This window comes from Triturus cristatus, chromosome 11 (assembly GCF_964204655.1).
Source record: "Triturus cristatus chromosome 11, aTriCri1.1, whole genome shotgun sequence".
Taxonomy (NCBI): domain Eukaryota; kingdom Metazoa; phylum Chordata; class Amphibia; order Caudata; family Salamandridae; genus Triturus; species Triturus cristatus.
In genome coordinates this window covers 621,608,865-621,635,297 of record NC_140594.1, presented here as the reverse complement: position 1 = coordinate 621,635,297, position 26,433 = coordinate 621,608,865, and the positions used below count along the sequence as shown (strand labels likewise).

The 26,433-nt window shown below is 45.9% G+C and overlaps 1 protein-coding gene across 2 annotated transcripts in view; it reads right to left on the bottom strand.

Moving 5' to 3' along the window:
• The window catches only part of RHOBTB2 (Rho related BTB domain containing 2), a 216,801-nt gene that overhangs the window by 71,831 nt on the left and 118,537 nt on the right, over nt 1–26,433 (bottom strand). Inside the window, exon 1 of one of the 2 annotated variants that reach the window (XM_085634016.1) lies at nt 4,128–4,289. The exons of the other annotated variant lie outside the window; for it this stretch is intronic. Coding sequence (XP_085490142.1) covers nt 4,128–4,138 — 11 coding nt within the window. The 5' untranslated portion in view covers nt 4,139–4,289. Of the gene's footprint in view, nt 1–4,127; nt 4,290–26,433 lie in introns of those variants that run through there. 2 annotated transcript variants of the gene reach the window in all.

The window sequence follows — 26,433 nt, the reverse complement described above, 5'->3', positions numbered from 1 at the left end:
TCTACGGTCGAAGAATAACTAACATGACTGTACGGAACTGGAACTTAAACATTATAAATATTAGCTATCGTTATGGGTGGCTTGAGCTCTCCCCATTTATGGGACTTGTCTACTTCTCATACAGATATAGTGTGGCACTGTTGGTTTTCTTTCTAAAGTGTTATTTTTCAACTTATTTCCTGTATGAACGATACTATAGTATCATTGAAAATGTTGATATCATGATATGTAACCATGTATGCATATTGCTTGTGCCCTCTGAGACATCAACCTTGTCTTGGCTGTCAACAATAAAATAACGTTGTAAAAAAAAATCTTGTATTACTCGCAGTATAAGATAGGCTGCTACAAAATGCGCAAAAGTGTTTAAGTAATAAAAAAGTGCTTCAAAAAGATTTTAGTAATCCCCAGACTGTACATAGTGCAATTTTTTTTATAACTGTCTTTTAAAAGCACACTCTTCCCAACTTAGCTGGTAGCTCCCTTACAACACCTCTTACAAAGAATAAATGTGTTTCATAATGAAGCTTCGAGTGATCCTACCAATTAAAGCCAATACCGACTTTCGAGCATCCTTTGGATTAACAGATTGGCCCGTTGCGCAAATTTACATATATTTCAGGCAAGCAGACACCCTGGCAAGATGGCTTGTTTAGCAGTCTGCCTCTCCCCCGATTTCACAGCACAGGAGACTCAACGCCTTACACTTCAGCTGAAGCATTTCAACTGTTGGAATTAACCGTCCTGGGATCGTTGTCTTTTCACAAAAAGTAAGAGTACTGTTTTTTCAAAATAAAAAAATGTATGTGCCTGTCATGCCCCTCAGATCCCTCAGGCTTTGACCACTGCCCTTCACGCAGAATCACATAGTAAATTCCAAACATTATGGCAATGACAAGCTACAAAAAGAGGAAGATGATGGGAGATCTACCTGAATAAATGCTGATGATATCATTTATCAGCACCAAAGTATAGCACTGATGTGTATTCAATCTTCTGTTTTCACTGTTGTGAAGTGTCTCTCCTTTCCACAGCTTAGGAGTATCTGAGTGTGTGAACTCTCTTGAGAGAAGAGAACCCGGACCCCAGTGTTCTTAAAGACACGGAGGGGGAGAAGCCAAGGTATGCCCTAATGTCAGCAGACTAGCATTGTTCTCTTGGGAAAACTATTGGGAAACACATCAATGTAAACTGAACCAACCTTTACTGTAAGCAAGACCGGGCCTCTTACTTGCACTTCTGCAACTGTGGATGACCTGGCAACCTGATTCTGCAGCTTTTTTTATGCAGCTATGGATCTACGTGAAAAAATGTAGACACATAATCCACCATCTGATGCATAATCTGAACAATTTAACAAAAAATAGCTTTCGCTCAAATGGATCAAAAGTTATCAAAATCACTGCACACTGGGTGAAAGCCACACCTTGGCATCCTGTAAAGATTAACTACTAACATCTCAACAGATGATTTCCAAATTCTGCCAATATACAGGGTGACCTTACAAAATGGTGGCGTAGGAGAATGATTTTTGCTTGCAGCAGAAAATATAAACCATATACATAAAGGTAATTCAAATAGGATGGAGAGAATTATTCTAACTTAATCTGTGATGAAAATGTTTGGTTTACTTATTCTCACACAGACATGTTTGCAAGACAAACTGCTCTTAATGTAGCATTTACTTTAAGGGGGCATTCAGACTACAGAAAAGTCCTAAACATGTAGCATCTCTTTTTAACAACCAGTGTCTCCAATCGTAATGCACCTCGTTCAATAGATATAAATGAACAATGCCATACTGTTTTTCAGGGCTGTCTCTTAATGTAAAGAGGTATTCCTAGAGACCCTATAGTTGAGAACGGTGTGAGCCATAAGCCAATGTTACGTTTTGAAACTGAACATGAATAAGTCCGATAAATGGGGCTCAGTTTTTAGGTCTTGCCTACTGACAGCTTTTAGCAGTCTGTTTGCATAATACCTCTTGTGGACCATGCCAAAAACGTACAGTTGGCTTAGAGTCAGCCCACTGCTTACAAGTAGCTGGCTTTCTTGTCACTTTCCATTGCTTGCTTCTGATTTAATGACTTGCCCACCTCTTCTTGTGCCTGTCCATCTTCAAAACTGATTTGCATATGGCTGGGTCCAAACTGGGGTGGTGTGGTGAGCAAAAGAATGATGGATAAAACCCAGATCTTTGTGACTGGGGGGTGAATGTTTGCATTGTCCAGCATTCCGTCCATCAATTGTTTCTTTTACATATGTCGCCCTAAGTGGGAAGGGTATGCCCAGACGTGGGTCCAATGCTCATTACAACCCTGGATTCAAGCTAGCCTGGCTGATGAAGGGTGATGCCCTGAAACTGGTCCCAGGATGCTAGTATCCGGTCCAGGGAGGACCTAGCTTGGCAGTTCGGGCTGGACTGTTTCCACAAGGAACAGGGTCAAAACTGATTTGCATATGGCTAAATCTAAACTGGGGTGGTGTGGTGAGCAAAAGAATTATGGATTAAACCCAGATCTTTGTGACTGGGGGTGAATGTTTGCATTGTCCAGCATTCCGTCCATCAATTGTTTCTTTTGCATATGTCCCTCTTCTAGAGCATAGACCCTTTACCTTTGAATCGTATCACTTGTATCCTTCCACTGCTCACATTCAGGGCCCTGTTATTTTCTTTTTCTTTAAGCAATGTATGAGTGCATATGTTTTCTTGCTCTCTCCCTCATGTGCAGTCCCCTCTTCAAGTACCGCACTTCTGCTCCCTCCTACCCACACCACCAACCTATTCACTGCTTTACCCACTCAGCCTGTTTTTTGCTCCCCTCCCTTCAAACTGCGGTGCTTCTGCACACCAACTTTCCTTTGCTCCCACCTTGAGTTCTGGCCGCACTAGCTCTCCCATCCATCCCGAAATGATTTTTTTTTCTATGTTAAATTTTTTCAGGGACACGGCCTGAAAGTTATTTTAGTAATTAAAAGAGACACCAAAATTGCCTTTCAAATCAGTACCCCCCCCCCACCCTCCGACTGACAGAACTGTGAAGTCCACAAATCCCTTTCCACCAACAATTCTGAACAAGAAAAAGTAAAGTAGCATCCCATTTTTACCCCAAACTTTATGTATTTCTAAGAGGGAGCAAGAATTTCCCCTCTACTCATCCAACATTTTCTAGTCAATAAAGGGGTTCAAAAGTACTCTCCACAAATCGTTGTCATCACCAAAGTAAAACACGGCAAGGAAAGCATTCTTCATTCTACCATACCTCCATCTAGAAGAAGACCTCCAAACCTATAATTTCTTCTCTTCACTCACATATGTCTCTGTCCGTTTTAAGAATAGAGGTGCTCAGATCACCCCAACCTCTTCACCCACAAACATTTCCTTTGTAACCACCTCTGATAGCTCTACTAATGGAGGCCAGAAGCCCTCTTCCTTCCTCTGCCATACCATATTCCCACTTTAAAGAGGTTGACCACCCATAACTAGTTCCCTCTTAATGCGGTAGCCCAATAGCACGCCTTCTCCTATTCGGCACCCCCCACTTCTACACCCAATATGCCACAGCAGAACCACGAATGCTCTTGACTCACAGAAACCCCAGTTTTTAACAGAACGATGAAGTGCCCACAGCCCTTCGCACACCACTTACTCACCAATAAAAATAAAGCCAATAAGCACCCCTCTTCTGCTCCCACATGCTCCCCAATATACGGAAAATGGACAGTAGCCTCCCTGTAACCACCAATAACCCTACTGTAAATTTAAAAAAGAGAGTATGCGCCTACCATCCCATCGTCTTTGTCGATACCAATAAAACGCTATTAATAGAGTTCAAAGGCCCTCTAACGTTCACACCCCCATATTCTGATTTTAAAACAGGTTCCCAGGTCCTCATCTCATAATGAGCTCCCTATTACTAGCGAAGCCCAAAAGCACCATTTTTTCTTCACACCGTCCCTATATGCGCCCGTATAAATAAGGGGAAGACCAAACGCACTCCCACCTCGCCCAGCAGTATCCCCCAATCCGCCAAACCCCACCCAAGAGCGGAATCGTAACCCCCATCGCCCCGGGGTTATACGTCAATACGAGAGCCCCGCTCCACCCGGCTGCCGCCGGTCCTTACATCGCCGCCATGGCTCCTCAGGGGGACATCGCGCTGCCGGCGCCCCGCTGCTTGTGTCGGTGCTCCGGGATCGGTGCCCGGGTCCCCCTCTCCCCGGGGCTCCAGGCGTGCCTGCTGCCGGGGTCTCCCCCGCTGCCCTCTCCGGTGCCCGCTCTCGGGGCTGCGGTGGCACTGCCTCCCCCACTCTGCGGCTCGAGCTCCCAGGCTCCCTCTGCTGGGCGCGGACCGAGGCGAGCCACCGTCAGAAGTCTGTCACCGAGGCCAGCTCCTCTTCGGGGCAGGGCACGGCCTGGACGGGGTTAGTGCCAGTCCGCATTGGCGCAGGGCACTGCCAGGTCCAAAACCGGAGCTTAAGTGTGCCCGCGGAGCCCTGGCGGCACCAGGACCCGGCCCCTTACACGTGCTCATCATGGGGCCTGCCAGGGCAGTTCCAGCACTGAGAGTATGCACGTGTTTGCTGTGCCAAGGGAGTGGCAGGATCTGCCCATGTGGAGAAACGAGCCACTACTGCCATGGCTTATCATTTAATCAGCAATATGTAACATGGTGTATTTTTGTTGACTAACGTAAGAGATAAAAGTGGAGTTTCTATTTAGGGCCTCATTCAGAGTGGCCCAGTGTTTTCTCAGCCCTGTATGAAGAGATCTGAATTGCAAGTGGTGCTAAATTTAGAGCATCCAATAATTATTGGGCAGGATAATGTCCGCACCCTTGGATACATTTTGGCAGGTCAAATCTGCCACAATTACAATATACGGGGAAGGGGTGTCAAAAGCCTTATCGCTATCTATTGTGGAAAAGCAGCAACATCTGCATGTGTCACCGTTGCTGGGGGAATCGTGGAGCAGTTACTAGAGTAGCCAGAAAATTAAAATACACCCTCCCCCCCCCCCCCATCCACACTTTGCACCAAAACTCTTAAGGCACAAAGCAAGTCATAGCTACCCTCCCCAGAGGAGATTGCTGGTCTCTGCCATCCAAGCATCTATCCATTCATCCTTCCATCATCCCACTGATATCCACCATTTCACCTTTACTTTCTGTCATCCATCCAACTTTTTATCCAACATTCAGCCTGTGACCATTACATCTGCCTGTCCATCCGTCCGCCCATCCATATCCAAACCTATCCATCCATCTTCAAACATATCTATCAAGCATATCCATCCATCCTTTCACTTATCTATCCCCTTTCATCCATCCAATCATCCACCCATCCATCCTTTTGCTCATCCATCCACCCTTTCACTCATCTGTCCTTTCACTCCATCCATCCTCCCTTCAACTCCTCCTTCCACTCATCCATACATCCATTTACCCTGTCACTCATTCGTACATCCATTCAGCCTTTCACTCATCCATCCATACATTCTTTCTTCCTTTCATTTAGCCATCCTTAGATCCATCCTTTCACTCATTCATCTACCCGCCATTTCACTCCATCCATCCATCCATCCACCCTACACGTTAATTATGAGCCTTTCTCTGCCCAGTTATAGATAGAAGAGCGCCATGGAGGACCCGACGCTACTGTAGCTGATAACGCTGGGTGGTCGAGGGGAGGCTTAATGACGCTCCTGCTTGCGGATTCCAAACGCCAGCTCTATTGGATTTAACTGGGTGTGATACCCATTACAGCACTCTCAGGCGCACTCCTAATTAGGTTTGAGTTGAGCACCGGAAATTGAAGAAATCAAACTACTGCCCAGTTTTGAATGGAAGAGCACCGCACACCCTTGCACTGTTCCTGAATGCGAGACGCCCGGGTCACGAGTGACGTGGAGCCACTCAGCAGTTATGGTCAGGCTCAACGGGAGGGATTCAACAAAAACGGAGCCAGGGCACGTTCAGCCATGGGCACACTTGCCACTCCACGTGCAGAGGGTGACCAGATGACTCCATGTCACCGGGACACACCAGCCATCACCACACATGAGAACGAGAGAGAGAGCGCGCGCGCCTTGGGACCTTGTAGATACAAAACCACGACTGTGCACGTGAAGGATTGGGAGGCTGCGCAGGCGCACAACCATGTCAGTGAAAGCGGTAAACAGAATTGTTTGTGCACATTCCAGACCAATGCATGTGTAACTCGAGGGCAGAGCCCCGGGAGGTAAAATAACTGAGTCAAAGCAGTGCCTGCGCCAAAGTAAGCAGAGCAGATGAGAGCCAGGGCAAATGTCTGTGTGCGGCCTTTCCAATGCCAAGTGGCCACACACACGTTAAATGTTACCTTTAATATACCGCCTAACACTAACAACAACTAGTGTTTGCGCCAGCTCCCGAATGAGCGGATGCCCATGTAAAGGCCTGTCAGGGCATGCGCAGAACTGAGGCGGCTCACGTGCAGGACATGACAAGTACTCGCCAATAAAGTGTGTATGACTGTTCGCATCAATGCAGTTTAGATTCGAACTTTACCAGTACACTTACAGAGTAAACATTGCAAAGCCATGATGTCTCGCCTTTAGGACCTACTGGCGTTGCCAATGGTCTTATCCATGCGCACAGCACCCTCGATGCTGTTCCAGTGCGGGGGCTGCCCTCCCGCTGTGTGGCGCGCTAATTGCTTAGGTGCGCGCAGCGGTGAAATAAGACGCCGACTCAAGTGTGTGGTGGTACACGGACTGCCGCAGCAGCTCCGCCTTCTTTATTATCTACACGCGCTCACGCCAGCCAGCGTAAGCGCAGGGGCGGGGCTGCGGAACACGCACCAGCGGGGAAAAGCTGGTGCGCCAACTGTTACATCCCATCTAAACTCAGTCCTTGACAGGAGTATGAAACGTCTCATTGTTCACTTACTTGGCAGGCAAAGTCTCTCAGGCGGGTGCTTGGCAGTGGATTTGCTCTCAGTGCATACCTGGTAGCCCCTCTGCTGATTGGGGGTGTGTGGACCGGGGTGCTGGGGGTGGGGACCAGGTCTAGGTTGGTCTCGGTGACTCCTGGACTCTCCGGCGCAGGGAGTCCTTCGGATTGCCGATCATCGGCCCTCGAGGGCTCGCTCTGACGACCTTCAGTCTCCTCAGTGTGGTTCTCGATGGTTGGGAGGGAGAAAGGTTGGTCTACCTGTTTGAACCAGGAGATGTTGCGGGTCACCCGTTCTCCGGCTGTCTCGACGGTCACCATTATTCCTTGCCTGCCGATTACTGTCCAGTGTCCTTGTTCGTAGCGAGTACGGAACTTGCCTCCCGGTCTTCTGTCTTTCAGGATAACGGTATCTCCTGGCTGGAGCGGGCGGACTGCTGCTCTCTGGGTACGACTGGCCTGGTTGTTATGGTTCTCTTTTCTTCTGAGTGCCCCTTCTTCGTCAAATGGAGGGGGGGACCAGCCGGGGGCAATGGAGATACCATCTCGGCAGGTGCCGGAGAACATGAGCGCCCAGGGAGCTTGGCGTGTTGAACAGTGTGGCGTGCTTCGATATTCTCGTAGGAGCTTCTGGGTTCTTGTTCGGGGTCACTCTGTTCCGCCACAGCAATGCGAATGGACTTGTTTATTGTTCGCATGAAACGCTCGATCTCCCGGTTAGCTTGGGGCCATTGGGGGGTGATGCACCGGTGCTGGATGCCATGGTGGCGCATGAATTCCCGAAATTCGTGGCCTTGGAATGGGGGTCCGTTGTCGCTGCGGAGTTCTTTCGGACATCCGAACATTCCAAATATTTTCTCCAAAGCTGGGCCGACATGCAGGAACGCAGTTGAGGTTACCACTTCTACTATCAGGTGTTTGGAGTAACTGTCAATGAGGGCCAAAGTGACTCGCCCATCCGGAAAACTCCCGAAGTCCACACTCACTTTCTCCCAGGGGCACTGATTATGTTCTTCGGTGTGGACAGGTGCTGGTCTCTTGGGTCCGCTTGTGATGTGGCATGACAGACACTTGCGGACTAGTTCTTCTATCCGAGTATCCATCTCTGGGAACCAGACCTTCTCTCTCATGCGGGCTTTCATCCTTTCCATTTCCTGATGTCCTCCGTGGGCTAGTTGTGTTGCCCGCAGTTGCAGGGACGCTGGAATGACGATGCAGGTCCCTCTCAGGAGAAGTCCATTTTGGGTGAGGCTCAGCTCGTTTCTTACCCGCCACATGTGCACCAGACTTTCCTTTTCTGGGCTTGACCACATGTTTGCTGACTGAAGGAACTGTCGCCACAGCCCTCCTTGGATAGTGTCTTGGACTTTGAGCATCACAGGGTCTTCTTTGGCTGCGGTGATTATTTCTTCAATCGTCAGCACTCGGGGTCATGTCAGAGCAGCTAGCATGTCCAGGCATGCCTCTGTGTCGTCACTGTTTTGCTCTTCCCTCTCCTCCTTGGTCATGTCCGGGTGCCTTGATAGGAAGTCGGCTGGGTTATTGGCGCCAGGCCGGTAGATCACATCCATGTCATAGTGTTGGAGCCCGATGGCCCACCTCTCAATGCGTGCTGGAGGGTGGGGCGCCGATCCTTTGAAAAGCAGCACTAGGGGTTGGTGGTCTGTGACGACGGTGAATGGGTGTCCGCAGATGTATAGGTGAAAGTGTCTGCAGCCTCATCCGATTGCCAGGGCTTCCCTTTCAATCTGCGAGTATCGCTTCTCTGTTGGCGTGAGCGCTTTGCTGGCATAGGCTAGGGAAGCCCATCTCCCCGGTTCTTGCTCCTGTGTAAGGACCGCTCATAGGCCCACGTTACTGGCGTCTACGAGTATCTCAGTTCTCTTCGCAGGGTCAAAATACACCAGTGTGGTGTGGTCGAGGAGAGCCTTTTTGACAGCTTGGAATGCTGTTTCTTCAGCCGAACCCCATTTCCACATGGTGTCAGCTCGGGGGCGGCTTTGGAGAGGTTCTGCAAGGGTGGCTAGGTCAGGGATGAAACGGCCGCAGTACGTGGCCATTCCCAAGAAGTTACGGACTTCGGCGACTGTGAGTGGTGCGGTAGCTTGGGATTTCCGTGGGTCGACCTGTATGCCTTCTTGCGTGAACGTGCATCCAAAGAATTCAATCGTCTGTTGGAACAGCAGGCACTTCTCTTTGTGTAGTGTGACCCCGTGTTCTGACAGTCGCTTCAGCGTCGCTCTCACGTGTTGGTAGTGTTCTTCAACCGTATTCGAGTGAATGAGGATGTCATCGCTCACGTTTAAGACACCAGGGAGCCCGACCAGGATTTCTTTTACGGAATTTTGGAAGATCTCCGTGGCAGATGATATGCCGAAATTCAGTCTTTTATACCTCCGGAGGCCTAGGTGGGTACTGAATGTGGTTATGTACCGGCTGTCTTTGGCATGTGTCAGTTGGTGATATCCAGCGTTCAAATCTAGTTTCGAGAACCACCTGGAGCAGTTTAGATCAGCCACGATGTCATCTATGGTAGGCGTTATTTGGCGCTCGAGCCGAATGGCCTTGTTTGGGAGGTGCATACCTATGCAAAGCCTGATCTTTCCTGGTTGATGGGGCTTCTCTGCTATTATGAAAAGTTAGAACAGAAGTTGCGCACTCAAAATTTCTCCAGGTCAATATTTTAAGCAAAATTAGTTGGTGCAAACGAATTAATCCCCCTGAGTAGGGAATTCAAATCGTAGATAATGATAGCACGTTCCTGAATAGGAAAATGTCTTTCGTTTTGCACTCAATCTCAGAGATATTATCTCTTTTGTGAAATTAAACTCAGGTAAATCGGAATTTATTCAAGTGTAACTTGAGTTTATTAACCGTTGTTCAAAGTTAATGAAGTCAAAGAATTGTATTCATTCTTTATCAATGCATCATATATCCAACTGCCCAATGCATTTCGGGCTTTTTTTTAAGCCCTTCTTCAGGGGCGGTACTAGTTGGTATGGTGATGTATAGGTTCTCCTGAACCCGGGAGAATCAAATTGGAAATGCTTCTCTGCTATTACCATGGGTGACACCCATGGTGTGGGCACTGATACTTTCTCAATGACTCGCTGGTCTTCGAGTTTTTGTAGTTCCTCTTCTACCAGCGGTCAGAGGTGAAAAGGGATCCTTCTGTGTCTTAGGGCTGTCGGTGGGACGGTGGTGTCGATATGTAGCTTTATTGGGGCTCTCTTTATTTTGCCTAGCCCTTTGAATAAGTCCTTGAACTGGCTCAGCAGTTCTGACGTCTGGTCCATCTGCACCTTCCTGGTGAACATTATTAGTCCCAGATCTTCGGCTGCGTGGCTGCTGAGTAGCGTGTTCACCTCTTGGTTTATCACGTGGATGTCAATGGTGATTTCAACACTTCCTGACTGTACTGGCACGGTCATCTTGCCTTTGAGTGGTAACGGTGTGTTGCTGCCGTATGCGAATATCTTGGCCTTTGATGGCCTGAGTTCTGGTTTGGGTCTCAGCTTGTTGTACTGCTGGATCCCCATCACAGTCACCGATGCACCAGTGTCAATCACCGCATTGACATCGGACCCAGCGACCTGGACCGTGCAGCGAGGTTGGGGTCGCCTTCTGCTCTTCAGGGCTTGGGTGAACAAGACTAGATATGTTTCTCCCTCGTCATCCGACGTGGACGCATCCTTTTGGTAGGCTGTCTGTTCTCTTTTCTTGCTCCCAGATTGAGATGTCAGCGAGACCTGAGACAGCTGGCGGACCATCCATCTCATCGGTTTAGGCCTGTTCCCTTCTTTACGCTGCGTCTTTCTCCTTCACACTGATATGAAGTGATTCGCGATGCCGCAGTTGGTGCATGTCTTCCCTTGTGCCGGGCACGACTGTGAGGGGTGTTCTTCGTACCCACAGCAGCGGTTCTTTGGGGTCTGTGGCTGACGATCTCGCGGCCTGTGGGTCCTGTCTTTTGTCCTAACTGCATCCACCTTTTCCAACTTTACCGTGACGCTCTTTTCTGGTCCTCTCATCAGAGCTACGTCCATCTCGTCTGCACGCGCCGCCAACAGATCATGGGATCGCGATAGCACCAGGATGTCATTCATTAGTATGTTCGGCTGCCTTAATATGAGGCCACGTAGGGTCTTGCTGCGTATCCCAAGGATCAACTGGGCTCTGATTTCTTCCGCGGCTCGGTCGCCCACAAGGTGCGTTGCGGCTAGCTCCCTTTGCCGTGCATGAAAAGCGTCAATGGACTCGCCTTCCCGTTGCTTTGCTTGTCTTAGTTTAAAGTGCTCAAAGTCAGGGTTAATTTGGGGATCAAAATGGGCGTTCAGGGCCGTGACCGCCGCGGCATAATCGTAGGGGGGGCCCGTGTCTGGTAAATGCTTGAACAGGAGGTAGATCTCTTCTCCTGCATAGTGGAGTAGAAGTGAGCGTTTCACTGCTCCATCCTTTTCCCGCGTAGCGATGAAATAGTTCTCTAGGCGGCCAAGCCATGTCTGCCATTGTGGCGCGGCCGTTGAAGGGTTCGCTGACTCACTGAAAGGAGGCAGGACGCCAGAGGGAGGGTGATGCGGTACTGCCGGCACCAGGGCTTGGGCGGCGTTGTCCTGATCCCCCATCTTGAGTGGCGTGGGCGCAGGTTGGCGGCCTAGCGAAAAGGCTTGCTGCTGGCGGGTGGTCCTCTGGCACGGTAGGTGGCGCAACCACACTCAGCGCTGTGCAGGCCTGCGTGCGCGTAAACATGGGGTTCTCACTCTCACTCAGGCTGGGGAATGGTACCAGGGTGTCTCTGTGGCACTCCTTGAGGCGTGTGTGCTTCATCCTTCTCTGGCACATGGCACCAGCCATGGTACACGGACTGCCGCGGCAGCTCCGCCTTCTTTATTATCTACACGCGCTCACGCCAGTCGGCGTGAGTGCAGTGGCGGGGCTGCGGAACGCGCACCAGCGGGGAAAAGCTGGTGCGCCAACTGTTACAGATGCTATGCTGCATGGCAAATACATTTTTGTTAAAAAAAGAGGCTTGTGACGCAGCCTTCCACATCGTTTTGTTGTATACACATATGCCCGCCAACTACATGATGCACATTGTTTTTTTCTAGTTTTTTTAGCAAATGAACCAAGTTAATTAGCAACCAAAAAGAAAAATAATGCACAAAAGCATTTTCTTTTTCTTTTTTAAAGTAAGTGGTGAGAAGCGGTGGCCAGGGAAACAATAGGGGGAGGGGGAAGAAGATACACGGGAGTGGGTGGAGGCAGATGCAACACAGGGGATGAGAGGTGCAAGCAATACGGATGCAGGTTTTTAAAGCGGGTGGGGGAAGCAACAGAGGGCGTATAAGCAACACAGGGGTACTGGTGGGGGCATCTGACAAGTGCTGGACTGGGAACCCAAACCAGCCCTGGCAATTATGACGGATCAGCACCCTGCTGCTTTTGATACTGGGGGCCGATATAGCAGCACAGCTGCAAAACTGGCCCCCACTGCTGCAAAATCGCCCCCTACCTTTCCAGGTTCCCAGGAAAACACCCGATGCCCGCTACGGCCAGTCCGGCCCTGCATCTGACGGGCGAAAGACAGCAAAATCTATTATGGCCTTAAAGAACTTTAGCCGGAAAATAGGGAAGAAACCAATTAAAGAAATGTTGACTGTTTACAAAGCAACTTGTGTAGCAATTGCCACTTATGGAGCAGGCTTATGGGGATATGCTAATGTCAGCACACTACAAGTTGTTGAAAACAATTTTATGAAATATCTCCTGGCTGTCCCACAGAGTGTGTCAACATACTCTTGCCATAATGAACTAGGGGAAACATACTTAGAAGATATAATAAAAACTGCACCAGTTCTTTTATGGCATAGAATATGGACCGCAGATGAATCTGGTTTAAATAGAATGATTATGAGAAATGCAATGGGTCTAGAGAAGTGTGGGAAGATTAGATGGTTGCACTATATCAATAATTTTCTCACGCTATTGGGTTTAGGGGATTACTTTACTGAGCCTCTCTCTCTTTGTAATATTTCGAGGAAGTGTTTAAAAGATAAATGTATGACCTATTTGCAAGAAACCAGACTAAAATCAGAATCTAAGAAAACTACGGTAGTAGCTCACGAGCTAATTATAATCTGCTATAGTTTACAGCCATATCTAAAGCTACAAATGAGTGATTATGAAAGGTTTTTATTGACACGTTTCAGATTTAATCTATTATTTAGAGCACTCAGCTTTCCAAATATGAATAATTGGTCAAAAATTATGAGTAAATGTCCCTGCGATGATTTATCAGTACAATCTGACATGCATATACTTTTCTTTTGTAAATTTTATACCAGACCAAGACAAATGTTTGTTGTACCTTTGCTAAAAATGATGGAAATTAATCGCTGTCGCCCTGCTTTTTTAGCTGTACAGAAGTTGGACAATATTTTAACTGTCGTATTTATTTCCTCATTCCTGAAAAATGTTTTTAAATTACGGAAAACAATTGAGATCTGAACTTACTCGGTTTTTATTATATGTGGCCCTATGTAATTTTATGTAATTGTGATTTTGTTTTTGTACTTTTATGGTTATTTTGGTATTAATAACCGAATAAAGAATAACTTGACTTGACCTTGACAGCAATATGGCGCTTGGAGAAAGCACACAGACGAGAAGTCAGAGCGCAGAAGGATGGGGGAGAAGCACGTGGGCAAGAGAGAGGAACATGGAGCACAGTGGATAGGGTGACCAGATTTTCAGAATGAAAAACCGGGACAGGCACAGACATAGAAATAGGACTAAATGGCATATAAGGTCTAAGGGCTATATATATATATGTGTGCTCTTTAAAAAAAAAAATCACATTACCTCCCGTTCTGTGTAGAGCTCCAGGGTGCGGCTGCTGGTGGATCTGGCCATGCCCTATGGCCTTTGCAGCCCTGATTCACACCTCATTAAATGCTGCTGTGCTGCTTAAATGAGGCGAAGCAGCACAGCAGGAGAGTTTAAAGAAGTGAACTTCTGTCCCCTTTCTAAGAGGGCCGGTTAAAATGTGAGCCTGCATAACACTGTGATTAACGTGAAGTTTCACCGACTCTCGCTTAAAAACCGGAACCTTTCTTCAATTTGGAGAAAAGTGTCGGGACACTTCTCCAAAAACCGGGACCGTCCGGGGAAATCCGGGACGTCTGGTCACCCTAACAGTGGAGGGACAGAAGCACACGAGGGAGATGGTGGGAAAATACACGCACTCTCGTAAAGTGCTAAAACAAAAAAAAAAACAAGCATTTACAATGCAGTAGGTCTTGCATTACTGAAAGTTTGAGCTATTGGCGTTGCAAATAATAATGCAAAGCCAATAGCTCAAACTTTAAGTAATGCAAGACCTATTGCATTGCAAACACTTGTTTAAAGCTCTCCCGCTGCTACATTCTTGTGGCAGTGATGTATACAACAGGCTTCCTATTACTCAATTCAATGGTGCTTATTATATCGACCTATCCACGATGAAAGACCAATTAAACTCGTGGAACTGAACCCGGAAACTGGCAGGTCATGCACAGAAGAGACTTTAGAGCCCTGAGGATATTGTGCTTTTTCCAACTGCACAGACGCCAGAGGGAACTCCCTTTCCCGCATTATCCTTTCTAGCCAGGGGAAGAGCACCAAAATGTCTGATCCAGATTAAGTAAAATATGATTGGGTCACTGCACACGTGTGCAGGACATCCAGTTTAGCAGGCCTTTTATCTGAAATGCTGCAGCTACTGTAATCTGCAACCAGGAATGCAGAATGTCACTGCTGGATTTAACAAATTAACTCTGACAACCGGTGCCAAGCAACTGAATGTCAGACAGCCCAGCTTATAAAGTTTAGAGCTGACTGGCACAAATGTGAAAGGTCACGTGACACACACACACACACAGACACAAACACACGGGAAGCAATAAACATCAGACACAAACATGCACACACAAAGACACACACTATACAGAAATGAAACAAATTAAACAGATATATTAAAGACAAAACACGCCCGCCAGAGCAGGGGAAACGTTAAATAACACACCAATTGAGTGCAGTCAATCAACAACATGAGTACATAGCGATGACAAAACACAGATAGAGATATCATCATCACCGTCATCTTTATTCGATCTCCCAAAGGGCCGATCATCAAATGTACATCCAATAGGGAAAAAAAACATGCAATTTAAAACATGTATGTTAAAAAAAGCTACAAATTATGATAATTTGCAACATGTAAAGCATACATTTTAAGCCCGAGGATGTCATATCTAATAAAAAATAAAATAAGTAAGGTAAAATGCCAGCGCCAATCTTTCACTTCATAGTACAGAACCCACAAAGCTATTTAAAAAGAATATAAAAACTATTTAATCAAAACAGCATACTCCTTCTTTTGGCTAAAGACACACTTCAAGAAGCTGGCCACTGCGTGACATACACAGGGGGCATTAAGTTGCAACAGGTAAAATAGGACGGCTTTACACTTAGAAATTTTATGACTGCATAACTGAGGAAATATGAATTTTGTGATCAGTTATGTCCCCTATCGTAGACCCCAACGGCTCCATGTGCATGCTATAAGTACATGTATGTTCCCTCCTACTCCAGTTTTGAAGACGCAAATATATGTGCATCCACCGTCAACATGTCCTCTTTCAGATCCGCCATGAATGGGTCAGATATTCCATTCCTAAGTATAAAAGGCCACCGACTTTATGTGGTTCACTTTCCACATTTTACAGATTCAGGCGAGTAGGCCCTGAATTCTGTCATCAAGCCTTTTCCTGCCTTCTGCCTCTGAAAGCTCCAGTCTGAGCCTGCATCTGTATCCATGAACTTTGTCCTGTTTTCTGCGCGGCTAACGGTGCCTGATCCAGCATATTGCCTGCCAAAAACTGTATTTCACCTTCAAGATTATCTCCTCCGCTTCCCCATCCGATGCATTCCTGTCTAGCAGTTTAGGTAAACATTCCACCAGCTACCGTGCAAAGGGCCAGGCCTCGCTGTCCTCATGCAAGTAATTCATAGCTCCGTTACCATGGAATATTCCTACCCCCTCGCATCTCATGTAGACACTTAGACGCTTGTACACGCACTAACAGTCAGTATAGAATAGATTCTATCCTAGAGACCTTTCCTTTTGGATCACCCAGTTCTTTAAACATAGGATATTAGATATGATTTGGGATTAGGTTGACATAACCCCCAGACTTCTGTCTCCACATGTAGATCTAAATGTCAAGTCCCCTTCACCCTCTAGTTGCACGTCAATCACACGTCATGCGGCTGCGCGCGCATCTCTGCCAAATATTTCTGCTGACATTGCAGGATTCTTTTATGGATCCACCCACTTGTGACATCATGTTTAAATGACGTATTTTAGTTACACCCATGTATACGCCTCTATTAGCTACGTATGTACCTTTTATCTATACTATCAGCTGTCACGCCTCTTGCATCTGTTTCACTGTAATGCATTTTCTATAAAACTGCTTATCTGTCAATAATGTATGCCCCTTCCTTCCTGAACTTTCGTGGTGATGGAATAGAAGGCCCACAATTCGAATTGTATTCCTTTGTATAGGAATAAAGCCTTTTAAAACCTCTAATACCACGGATTCTGCCTCTTATATTTACTGAGTTATTCTTAATAGATTTTACCGCATAAAAATAGTACCGGTAACAAAATATTTACCACATAAATTGGCGCCCGAACAGGGACACTTTCTCATCTCACGCGCCAGCGGTGCGTTGCAGGCCCGGTCTCCTGCCACAGCTGAACGGACAAAAACGCGTACCCGCAGGATTTCCTGTATCTCCCTCCGGCCAAGCGGGAGCGACTGAGGCTGCGATCAACACCCAGACGAGGCGGTGAGAAGTGCGAAGTATCCCGACCAGAGCCTAGCTGAGAGAGCAAGATCCGAGGTATACAGAGGCCCACCAAGTTCCGAAGTTCCGAGTCCAGTCGAGTCGAGTCCAGTCCGGTCCAGTTTCAGTTCCGTTCCGAGGCCTTCCGTTCCGAGCTACCCGGTGAGTACCATTACCGGGGAGGCATTTTACGTGCACATAGTCTGTGCCGGTCAAGACGGGTTTGGGTACACAAATCCGGTCTGCACTGTTTCAGCAGTGTATCTGTACTGTTTAGCAGTATATATAGTATGTCTTGCATATAAATAAGTATAATCTAGTGTCAGTATTATGTCAGTAACTAGTTTTCTGTTAGTTATCATTGTTCGTTAAAACTGTTAAATGTTAAATGTTTTAATACGTTCTATACATTGTGGTGTGAATGACTGTTCATTATTGTGTTCATCGTATAAAGTGTGTTCTAGAAACAAGATCTAAAAATGCCGCTCTTTTCGAAACTAAGACAGATCAAAACTAGAAAAGGTGTACTCGAAGAAGCTGTTCCCATTCCACCTAGGGACACTCCAGGATACTTTATGTATCATAAGCATGGCCTAGATGCCGTATTATTTCTTGATTTATGGGTGGACTACACCAAGGAATTACCAGAGAATCAGAGATGGCCCGCAGCAGGGACCTGGGATGCAGATTGCATCATGAGAGTAGAAGAAGAATTATGGAAAAAGAAAGCCAGACAATCACAGAAAGATGCCATTGAATTATGGCGTAAAGAATCATACAGACGTACAGAAAAAGCGCTCAGACAGGAAGAGAAAGGTAGAGAGAATTCAAATAAAACCCGAGAAAATCTATTACTTGAGGAAGGTACCCGAGTAAACTCAGAACAAGTAGATAGACAAAGAAACACTCTTATGAATGGTATGTATCCTCTTTTGGCCGAAGGGTTACCTAAGGCTACCCCGGAAATACCAAAAGACTTAACTCCTCCATTGCTCCCGATAAAAGCACATCCCAAAACACATCCCAAAACAGCAAAAGACGTTTTCCTTTCCTCCTATTTAGATGACGCAGCTCCCGAGTATGCTAATGCCATACCACCCACCTCGCTTGCCGATGGTGTTCAACACCAAGAGCATCCGTCTATATCCCCGCAACTACAAACTCCTACACAAGTTCCCACAGGTCCGTCCGTTTCTGCAGTTTTTCCTGCATCTACAATCTCTATCCTACGCCCAACGAATCCTTTCGTGCCTAGCACCTCAGACGGTGCTACCGGAGGTACGACAGACATGTTTGCCACCCCGCCGCGAAATAAACAGACCCTTAGAGATTTAGCACTCCAACGTACACCCCAACTAGCGACATCCGACATGTTTAAAGAACAGCTTGTGGATTGTAGATACGACCCAGTACCAGGTAGACAGGATAAATTGCTCATATCATCACTACGTATAAGACGAGCTACATTATATTTAATGACAATACCAGGAATGGGTGAACACCTAGACGAAATATATCGCTTTGTCCAAACGGGGCGAGGTCCAGAAAGTATTAACGAAGCTATGGAATACCAGAAAGTGGATGTCCAAAGACAACTACTACGTTTTTTCATAAATTGTGTAATTAGGAATCAAGACAGGCCAGGGGCAGATCACGATACCATGCAAAGACTTGCCAAATGGGGTCAGAACATATCAGAAGAGAAACATGATAGACAGGCGTGTATAATCGCCATGTGTCGAAAGATCCGCAAGGAAGAAGAACGAATACATAAAGAAAGACGAGAAACAGACAGAGTAGAATCAGAAGAAGAGGAGGAGCAAGAGTCAGAGCAAGTAGAAACGATAGCTTATGTAGGTAAAGGAAGACCCCATAATAATACCAGAGGCTTTAATGATCAGATACGTCCAATACGTCCAGAATATAATAGACATTTTCCAAATCCTATGTTAAATACAAAGTCCCCCGAACATCTATTCCAAGCCGCTGATAGATTACTCCGAGATCGAAGGGGGTACCATATGCTCGATTCCATGGACGAACAAGAATTAGCCAGGTCCGCAGTACAATGGGCTGACAGTCCCAGCGACTACAATGATGATGTACTTGCACACACGTTTCTGAATCTTGACCCCTACGAACAGCGTTTAGCTAGTATATACATGATTCAACACCTCCTTATATTATATAAAAGCCAACACTCCGATCCAGGACCCTTACCTGACATATTGACAGAACTACTAACGAACATATGGAGAGGGTCAAGTACTGATTTGATTAAAGAAATTCTAGAATCCCGAAACCAATATTTAAATTTCGTATGTCCAGAACACGTTCCAGTTCCCATCATGGGAAGAAAAATGTATCATATAGATAGACAGAACCCGTTACGCGAAGTACACCCAATCAGAGGTGACGGTAATAACTTTACACGCGTGTTTGTGTACACGCCTATAACTAAACTAGAATTATTGGAAATGAAGAAAGTAGTACCCAGCCATGACAAGGACCCAGCAGGTTTCCACCGCGAGATAAAAGACATGTTACTCATGGGAGAGTATACCTACCCCGACATTATGAAAATATTAAAAGTTCTATTACCCTCCGGTGTTTATGAGAAACTCAAAGAAAAGGAATGGGAGGTGGGAGACCAAAAGATAGATTGGACAGCATTGGAAAACGAAGAGAAGGCCCGAGCTGCAGGATCAGGACTTGGGGAAAAGACTACAGCACTAGCAGGATTACTAGTGCAGGTACTGCCACGTTTATTAACTACGAAAAAGGAAGACTGGGGTGCAATCTCAGCCTGTAAACAAAAGCCAGACGAAGACACTAGTGATTTCTATTCCCGATTTGAAAAATGTTTTGGTATAAATAGTGGCATAAAAGCAAGTAGTGAGTCATATCCACATCTGTTTGTGACAAAATTAGTTGAAAATTCTCTGCTACAAGTCAAGAATAGAGTATTGAAATTCGAAAGTACCTGGCAAGGTAATACCCCATCACAGATGTTACAGATGTTACAATATCATCACAATAGAATTAGAGAAGAACAAGAACACGAACAAAGACGTATGAAAGATACAAAAATGAAAATGCTTGTTGCACAGTCAGTTCCAGCCGATAGTCATCAAAAGGGTAATTCCGCAGGTCCAACGAAAGGGACATGCAACTATTGTAAACAACAAGGTCATTATATACACGATTGTCCCGTCCTGAAACATAATATTGCTACAGGTAGAACTCAGGAGAGACCACGTCCACCTAGACAGGATCAGAATCAACAACAAATTCCTCAGCATGCACAACCTAGGTTAGCTCCGCAACAATTAGCTCCGCAACAGGGAGCTCCACAACAGACCGTAGCACCACCACAAGCGCAGCCTATTGCTGCAACACAAGCAACAACACAACAGATGTATCAGTATGCACAAGCAGATTATCCCGATTATCAGCGATACTCATGAGATAGCCTAGAGAGGGAAGTTGGCTTACCCCTTATTGAGGTTCCGGTAGACCAAGAGGGACCTTATGTACATAGTGAACTATTAGGGGAAGACAGAAAGTTTTTACTTGATACAGGGGCAAGCAGAACAACTATAAGACGCAGTGAAGTTCCAGGGGCACCCCTCTCAGGCTCACAAAATATTTCCCTTGGATTCTCAGGAAAACCTATAATTAATGACGTAACACAACCTCTTCCACTTACAATCGGTCCATTGACACGTACTACAGATTTATTGCTTACTAAATCATGTCCAGAAAACCTGTTAGGTATAAAAACATTGAAAGCTCTAGGAGCTATAATATGTTGTTCTCCGGAAGGAGTACGACTATTTCTACGTGACTTCAAAGGTCACTATGTGTCCAGAGATATGGATCACCGACTGCAGAATTTACCTACACATTTATGGGCACAAGGCCCCACTGATGTTGGTTGCATGAATATTACACCATATCGTGTCACACTAAAAACAGGAGTAATACTACCACGAATGCGACAATACAAGTTACCACCCGATGCTGTTGTGGCTTTACTGCAAATCATTGACGAGCTCATTGCACAAGGAGTGGTTGTCGAAACCGACTCCAATATATGTAATTCTCCGATAATTCCGATTCTTAAAAGAACGGATACAAAAGCTCCACCAGTATATCGATTAGTTATTGATCTGCGCGAATTAAATAAATGTATTGTACCACAATACCCTGTGGTCCCAGATATCTCTTCATTACTAACAGCTATTGACTCAGAAGCAACGTTCTTCACTGTAATTGATCTCAAGAATGCTTTCTTTAGTGTCCCAATCGATCCGGAAAGTCAATATTTGTTCGGATTCAGTTTAAATGGACGAAGTTTTAAATTCACACGCGCACCTCAAGGATTTACAGAAAGCCCCAGCATCTATAGCCAAGCACTGAAACGAGAACTTGACAGTATCCACATGCCAGTTAACACTGCCTTGCTTCAATATGTCGATGATCTGCTGATCACCGCTCGAAGCGAACCTGAATGTGAAAAAGCGTCACTGACGGTTTTGAAATTTCTGGCCGACAAGGGGCACAAGGTGTCCCCTTCTAAGCTGCAATTCTGTGTCCAGCGAGTTGTTTACCTTGGGCACTCGCTGTCCAAGGAGGGAAGGCAGCTTACACCCGACCGCATCCAGTTAATCGCTAACATGCCACCACCCAAGACACAAAAGGAGGTGCGGGCTTTTATAGGCCTCACTTCATACTGTAGGCAGTGGATCCCTCAATATGCATTTCTAGCAAAACCACTCATCCAGTTGACAACACAGGAGGCAGCCACGTCGACTGTCCTCCCTTGGACTCAAGAACATACACACGCCTTTGAAAGCTTAAAGAAAGCTTTATGCCAAGCACCTGTCTTAGCAACACCATGTTACAGTAAACAGTTTACACTCTTTGTTACAGAACGCGAAGGTACTGCCTTGTCAGTACTCACTCAGGAACAAGCAGGATCACACACACCATGTGCTTATTTCTCTAGTACATTAGATCCAGTAGCTCAGGCTCTTCCTGCGTGCCTGAAATCGGTGGCAGCAACAGCTTTAGCAATCAGACAAAGCGATGCCATAGTGTTAGGACACCAATTGACAGTACAAGTACCACATGCAGTAGAGGTTCTCTTGAACCGCACACAAACACAACACTTGACTATAGCGAGACTCACCGGTTACGAACTGACATTGTTTCAGCCACACATAAAAATCAGACGTTGCAATACGTTAAATCCTGCCACACTGTTACCAGTGGGCGGAACAGATCCATTGGCACATGATTGTGTCGAAATTATTACTATCACGACGAAACCCAGACAAGACTTGACAGATATCCCTTTGTCAGATCCAGACTTGACATTGTATGTAGATGGGTCATGTATGAGAACAAGTACAGGAGAGTTAGTGGCCGCTTACGCAGTCACAACAGACACTGAAGTCATTGAAACAAATCGTATTAACACTTTGTCAGCTCAAGCAGCAGAGCTCATCGCTCTGACACAAGCCTGTATTCAAGCCAAAAATAAGAAAGTCAACATATACACGGATTCACGTTATGCATTCGGAGTCGTCCATGACTTCGGCGTACTGTGGCGAGAGAGAGGTTATTTAACTTCTCACGGTGCCCACATCCAACACGGACCCCTCATTCAAGCCCTATTAGACGCGATTCATCTACCCACTGCAATATCGATTATGAAATGCAAAGCCCACACAAAAGTTACCGACATCATTTCTCAGGGTAATGACCTAGCTGACAGAACAGCTAAACAGACTGCTCAGAATCAGACTCTCACAACTGACATGACAAAGACAATAGTCCCGACACTAACACATTGCATGACAGTTAAGGATCCCGCCCTTGATGTAATTGACATACAGACACATGCTACACCAGAAGAAATAAAGAAATGGACTGAATTAGGAGGGATCCAAACGGATCAAGGATGGATGACGAAGGAAAAATCTATATGGTTTCTTCCCGACTCAATGGTTCAAGTTATCATTAACACAATACATAGTCCAGCGCACCTAGGAGAAAAAGCTATGCTAGACAGCATTCAACACATTTGGTTCAACAAGCACTTGCGAGCAGCAGCTAAACAAAAAGTTCGTACCTGTATGATATGTTGTCAGTTTAATCCAGGTAAAAGCATCCCCGTAGAGCAGGGTGGATTTCAACCTCCCGATCATGCTTTTGAAGTCCTCCAGATGGATTATATCCAGATGGAACGATGTCGAGGATTCAAATATGTTCTCGTAGTTGTCTGTGCTCTTTCCCGTTGGACAGAAGCATACCCGGTTTCAGATTACACTGCTCCGACTACTGCCAAACAGTTAGTTCGAGAATTCTTCCCACGGTACGGTTTACCACGTGTTGTCTACTCAGATAACGGCCAGCCGTTCTCATCCGAACTAATGAAACACGTTTCCCTTTTGCTAGGCTACCAATGGAAATTCCACTGTGTCCGACATCCTGAGGCAGCAGGTCTCGTGGAACGTCATAATCAAACCCTGAAAATTAGATTGTCCAAAATATGTAGGGAAAAAGGTGTCGACTGGATAGTAGCCTTACCAGTTGCGCTCTTTTACATGAGAATGGTAGCACATTCTCGAACTGGGCTATCCCCGTACGAGGTGATCTTCGGTAGACCACCAAATATGTGGGGGACGCCTATACCTCGCAAAATCACTGATGTTGACTGTAATATGCTGACAGATTACCTGGCTTCCTTGATGTCTGCACTACAATCTTGTCGTTCACAGGTAACCGCAGCTTTTCCCGATAATACTGAGGTGAAGCCCCATGACGTGGTTCCTGGTGACCTGGTTTTGGTCAGGAATTTCGACCGGAAGACCCAACTGGATCCTAGGTGGAAGTCGCCCAAGTTGGTTCTACTGACTACAAGGACTGCCGTGAAGATTGAGGGTCGCAAAGGGTGGTTGCACTCGAGTCATATCAAGAAATTTTATGGACTACCTTCCAGTGTGAATACTCAACCCTGTATTCCCCCACAGACAGACTCAAAGCTCCCCTTGGTTGAGAAATCAAAACCAGAACTTTACAAACTAAAATTGAGGTCTAGTAAGTCAGACAATTTGATTGTTTAAGTCCTCTCCAAGGTGAATCGGTTGAATTTGTCTCTGACATGTATCCTCTAGACCGGAATAGAGAAAGAAATCATCAGATGCAGCTCAAAAAGCATGCGTATTGTAAATCACTTCGTAGTCACTGCACAGTAACATTATTAATTTTGTTTTTTCTAAGTCTTCTGATTATTATTTTCAGCATACTATTGCATATGTATTACCCTATTCTTAAACATGCTTACAATATAACTGCAGAACATTCTTTTAGCGAATTTCCTCCGCATGAGTTGTCCTATAGATTTGCGCTGCGCAACAACACATTTATTAGTATGTTACATCATTCCCATCAGACCAGCAATGCCACAAATTGTTGGATATGTGGCCGACTCCCTCCCTATCAGAACTATAAGGGAGTTTTGCCCCTCTTTCCCTATCCGTTCACACACAATGGCTCCTGTGGAGCATGGTTTAGTTTGATTAATTCCCTAGATTCAAATTCCGCAGTTTATCAAGACAACTGGGTATGGGGAAACCTGAACTTAGTTTTGCTTAAAGTCTGCTACCCTAACAAGGAGGGACTTCCCAAAAGAACAGGAACTGATCTAGAAAATGAAGTATATGGATTAGGTAATTTTACACTTAACCTCATGATCCTGAACGTTGAATCTGAAGCTACACCAATCTTGCCCGCCATGTCAGTATTCCCAGTAAAAGGGGAATTATGTATAAGAAAGAATGGTTCCATACACATGGGCCATAGTAAATGCACCACTGTAATAAAATTCAGTGATCAAGGCAAGTCTACATTTAGAGCTTCCCATCATTCCTACTTCATATGTGGCCAGACCGCATATATATGTCTACCTCTAGATTGGGATGGTACCTGTTACATAGCATTCCTTCTGCCACCTGTTTTCCTAGCTCCTCCTGATTATCATAGAAATACCCATTTAGTACACCATAGACAACAGAGAGATCTCCCAATTGTCGATTACACTGAAACAGCATGGGAAAAATACACAGATTTCAATAAAGGGTTCTTTCCCTATATAGGTACAGTCACTAATAGTAAGCTGATACGTAGATTGACCAGAACCCTTGAAGCAGTAGTGAACGAAACTATTTCCGCCTTAGGCAATTTAACAGAAGAGCAGTCTGCTATGCGGATTGTTGTGCTTCAAAATCGTCTTGTCCTTGACGTCATCCTGGCCGATAGGGGCGGAGCTTGTAGAGTCATCGGATCAAGTTGCTGCATTTTCATACCAGAAAATTCGCCGTCAGTATATAAAGCCATAACCCGCCTTCATAAGATTATAAGCCAGATACACCAGAGTCCAGGCACCTGGACTTGGTCCGGTTGGTTCTGGGGCGTGTTGTCAGCCTGGGGATGGAGAATCCTATCCTTCCTAGGTATTGGCTTTCTCATACTATTCAGTTGCTGTTTATGTCTACAATGTGGGCCAGCGATTTGTGGTCTGTGTGCCACATCGTGTATCCCACATCCAAGTTTTCGTTCAAGATCCCGGAAGAAGAAAGAAGAACAAATGATGCTATATGAACAGATCGATGGATTGATGAAGATCGATATCTCCTGAGGGTCCGTAGGGGACAAGGAGGGAATGAGGAAATATGAATTTTGTGATCAGTTATGTCCCCTATCGTAGACCCCAACGGCTCCATGTGCATGCTATAAGTACATGTATGTTCCCTCCTACTCCAGTTTTGAAGACGCAAATATATGTGCATCCACCGTCAACATGTCCTCTTTCAGATCCGCCATGAATGGGTCAGATATTCCATTCCTAAGTATAAAAGGCCACCGACTTTATGTGGTTCACTTTCCACATTTTACAGATTCAGGCGAGTAGGCCCTGAATTCTGTCATCAAGCCTTTTCCTGCCTTCTGCCTCTGAAAGCTCCAGTCTGAGCCTGCATCTGTATCCATGAACTTTGTCCTGTTTTCTGCGCGGGTAACGGTGCCTGATCCAGCATATTGCCTGCCAAAAACTGTATTTCACCTTCAAGATTATCTCCTCCGCTTCCCCATCCGATGCATTCCTGTCTAGCAGTTTAGGTAAACATTCCTCCAGCTACCGTGCAAAGGGCCAGGCCTCGCTGTCCTCATGCAAGTAATTCATAGCTCCGTTACCATGGAATATTCCTACCCCCTCGCATCTCATGTAGACACTTAGACGCTTGTACACGCACTAACAGTCAGTATAGAATAGATTCTATCCTAGAGACCTTTCCTTTTGGATCACCCAGTTCTTTAAACATAGGATATTAGATATGATTTGGGATTAGGTTGACATAACCCCCAGACTTCTGTCTCCACATGTAGATCTAAATGTCAAGTCCCCTTCACCCTCTAGTTGCACGTCAATCACACGTCATGCGGCTGCGCGCGCATCTCTGCCAAATATTTCTGCTGACATTGCAGGATTCTTTTATGGATCCACCCACTTGTGACATCATGTTTAAATGACGTATTTTAGTTA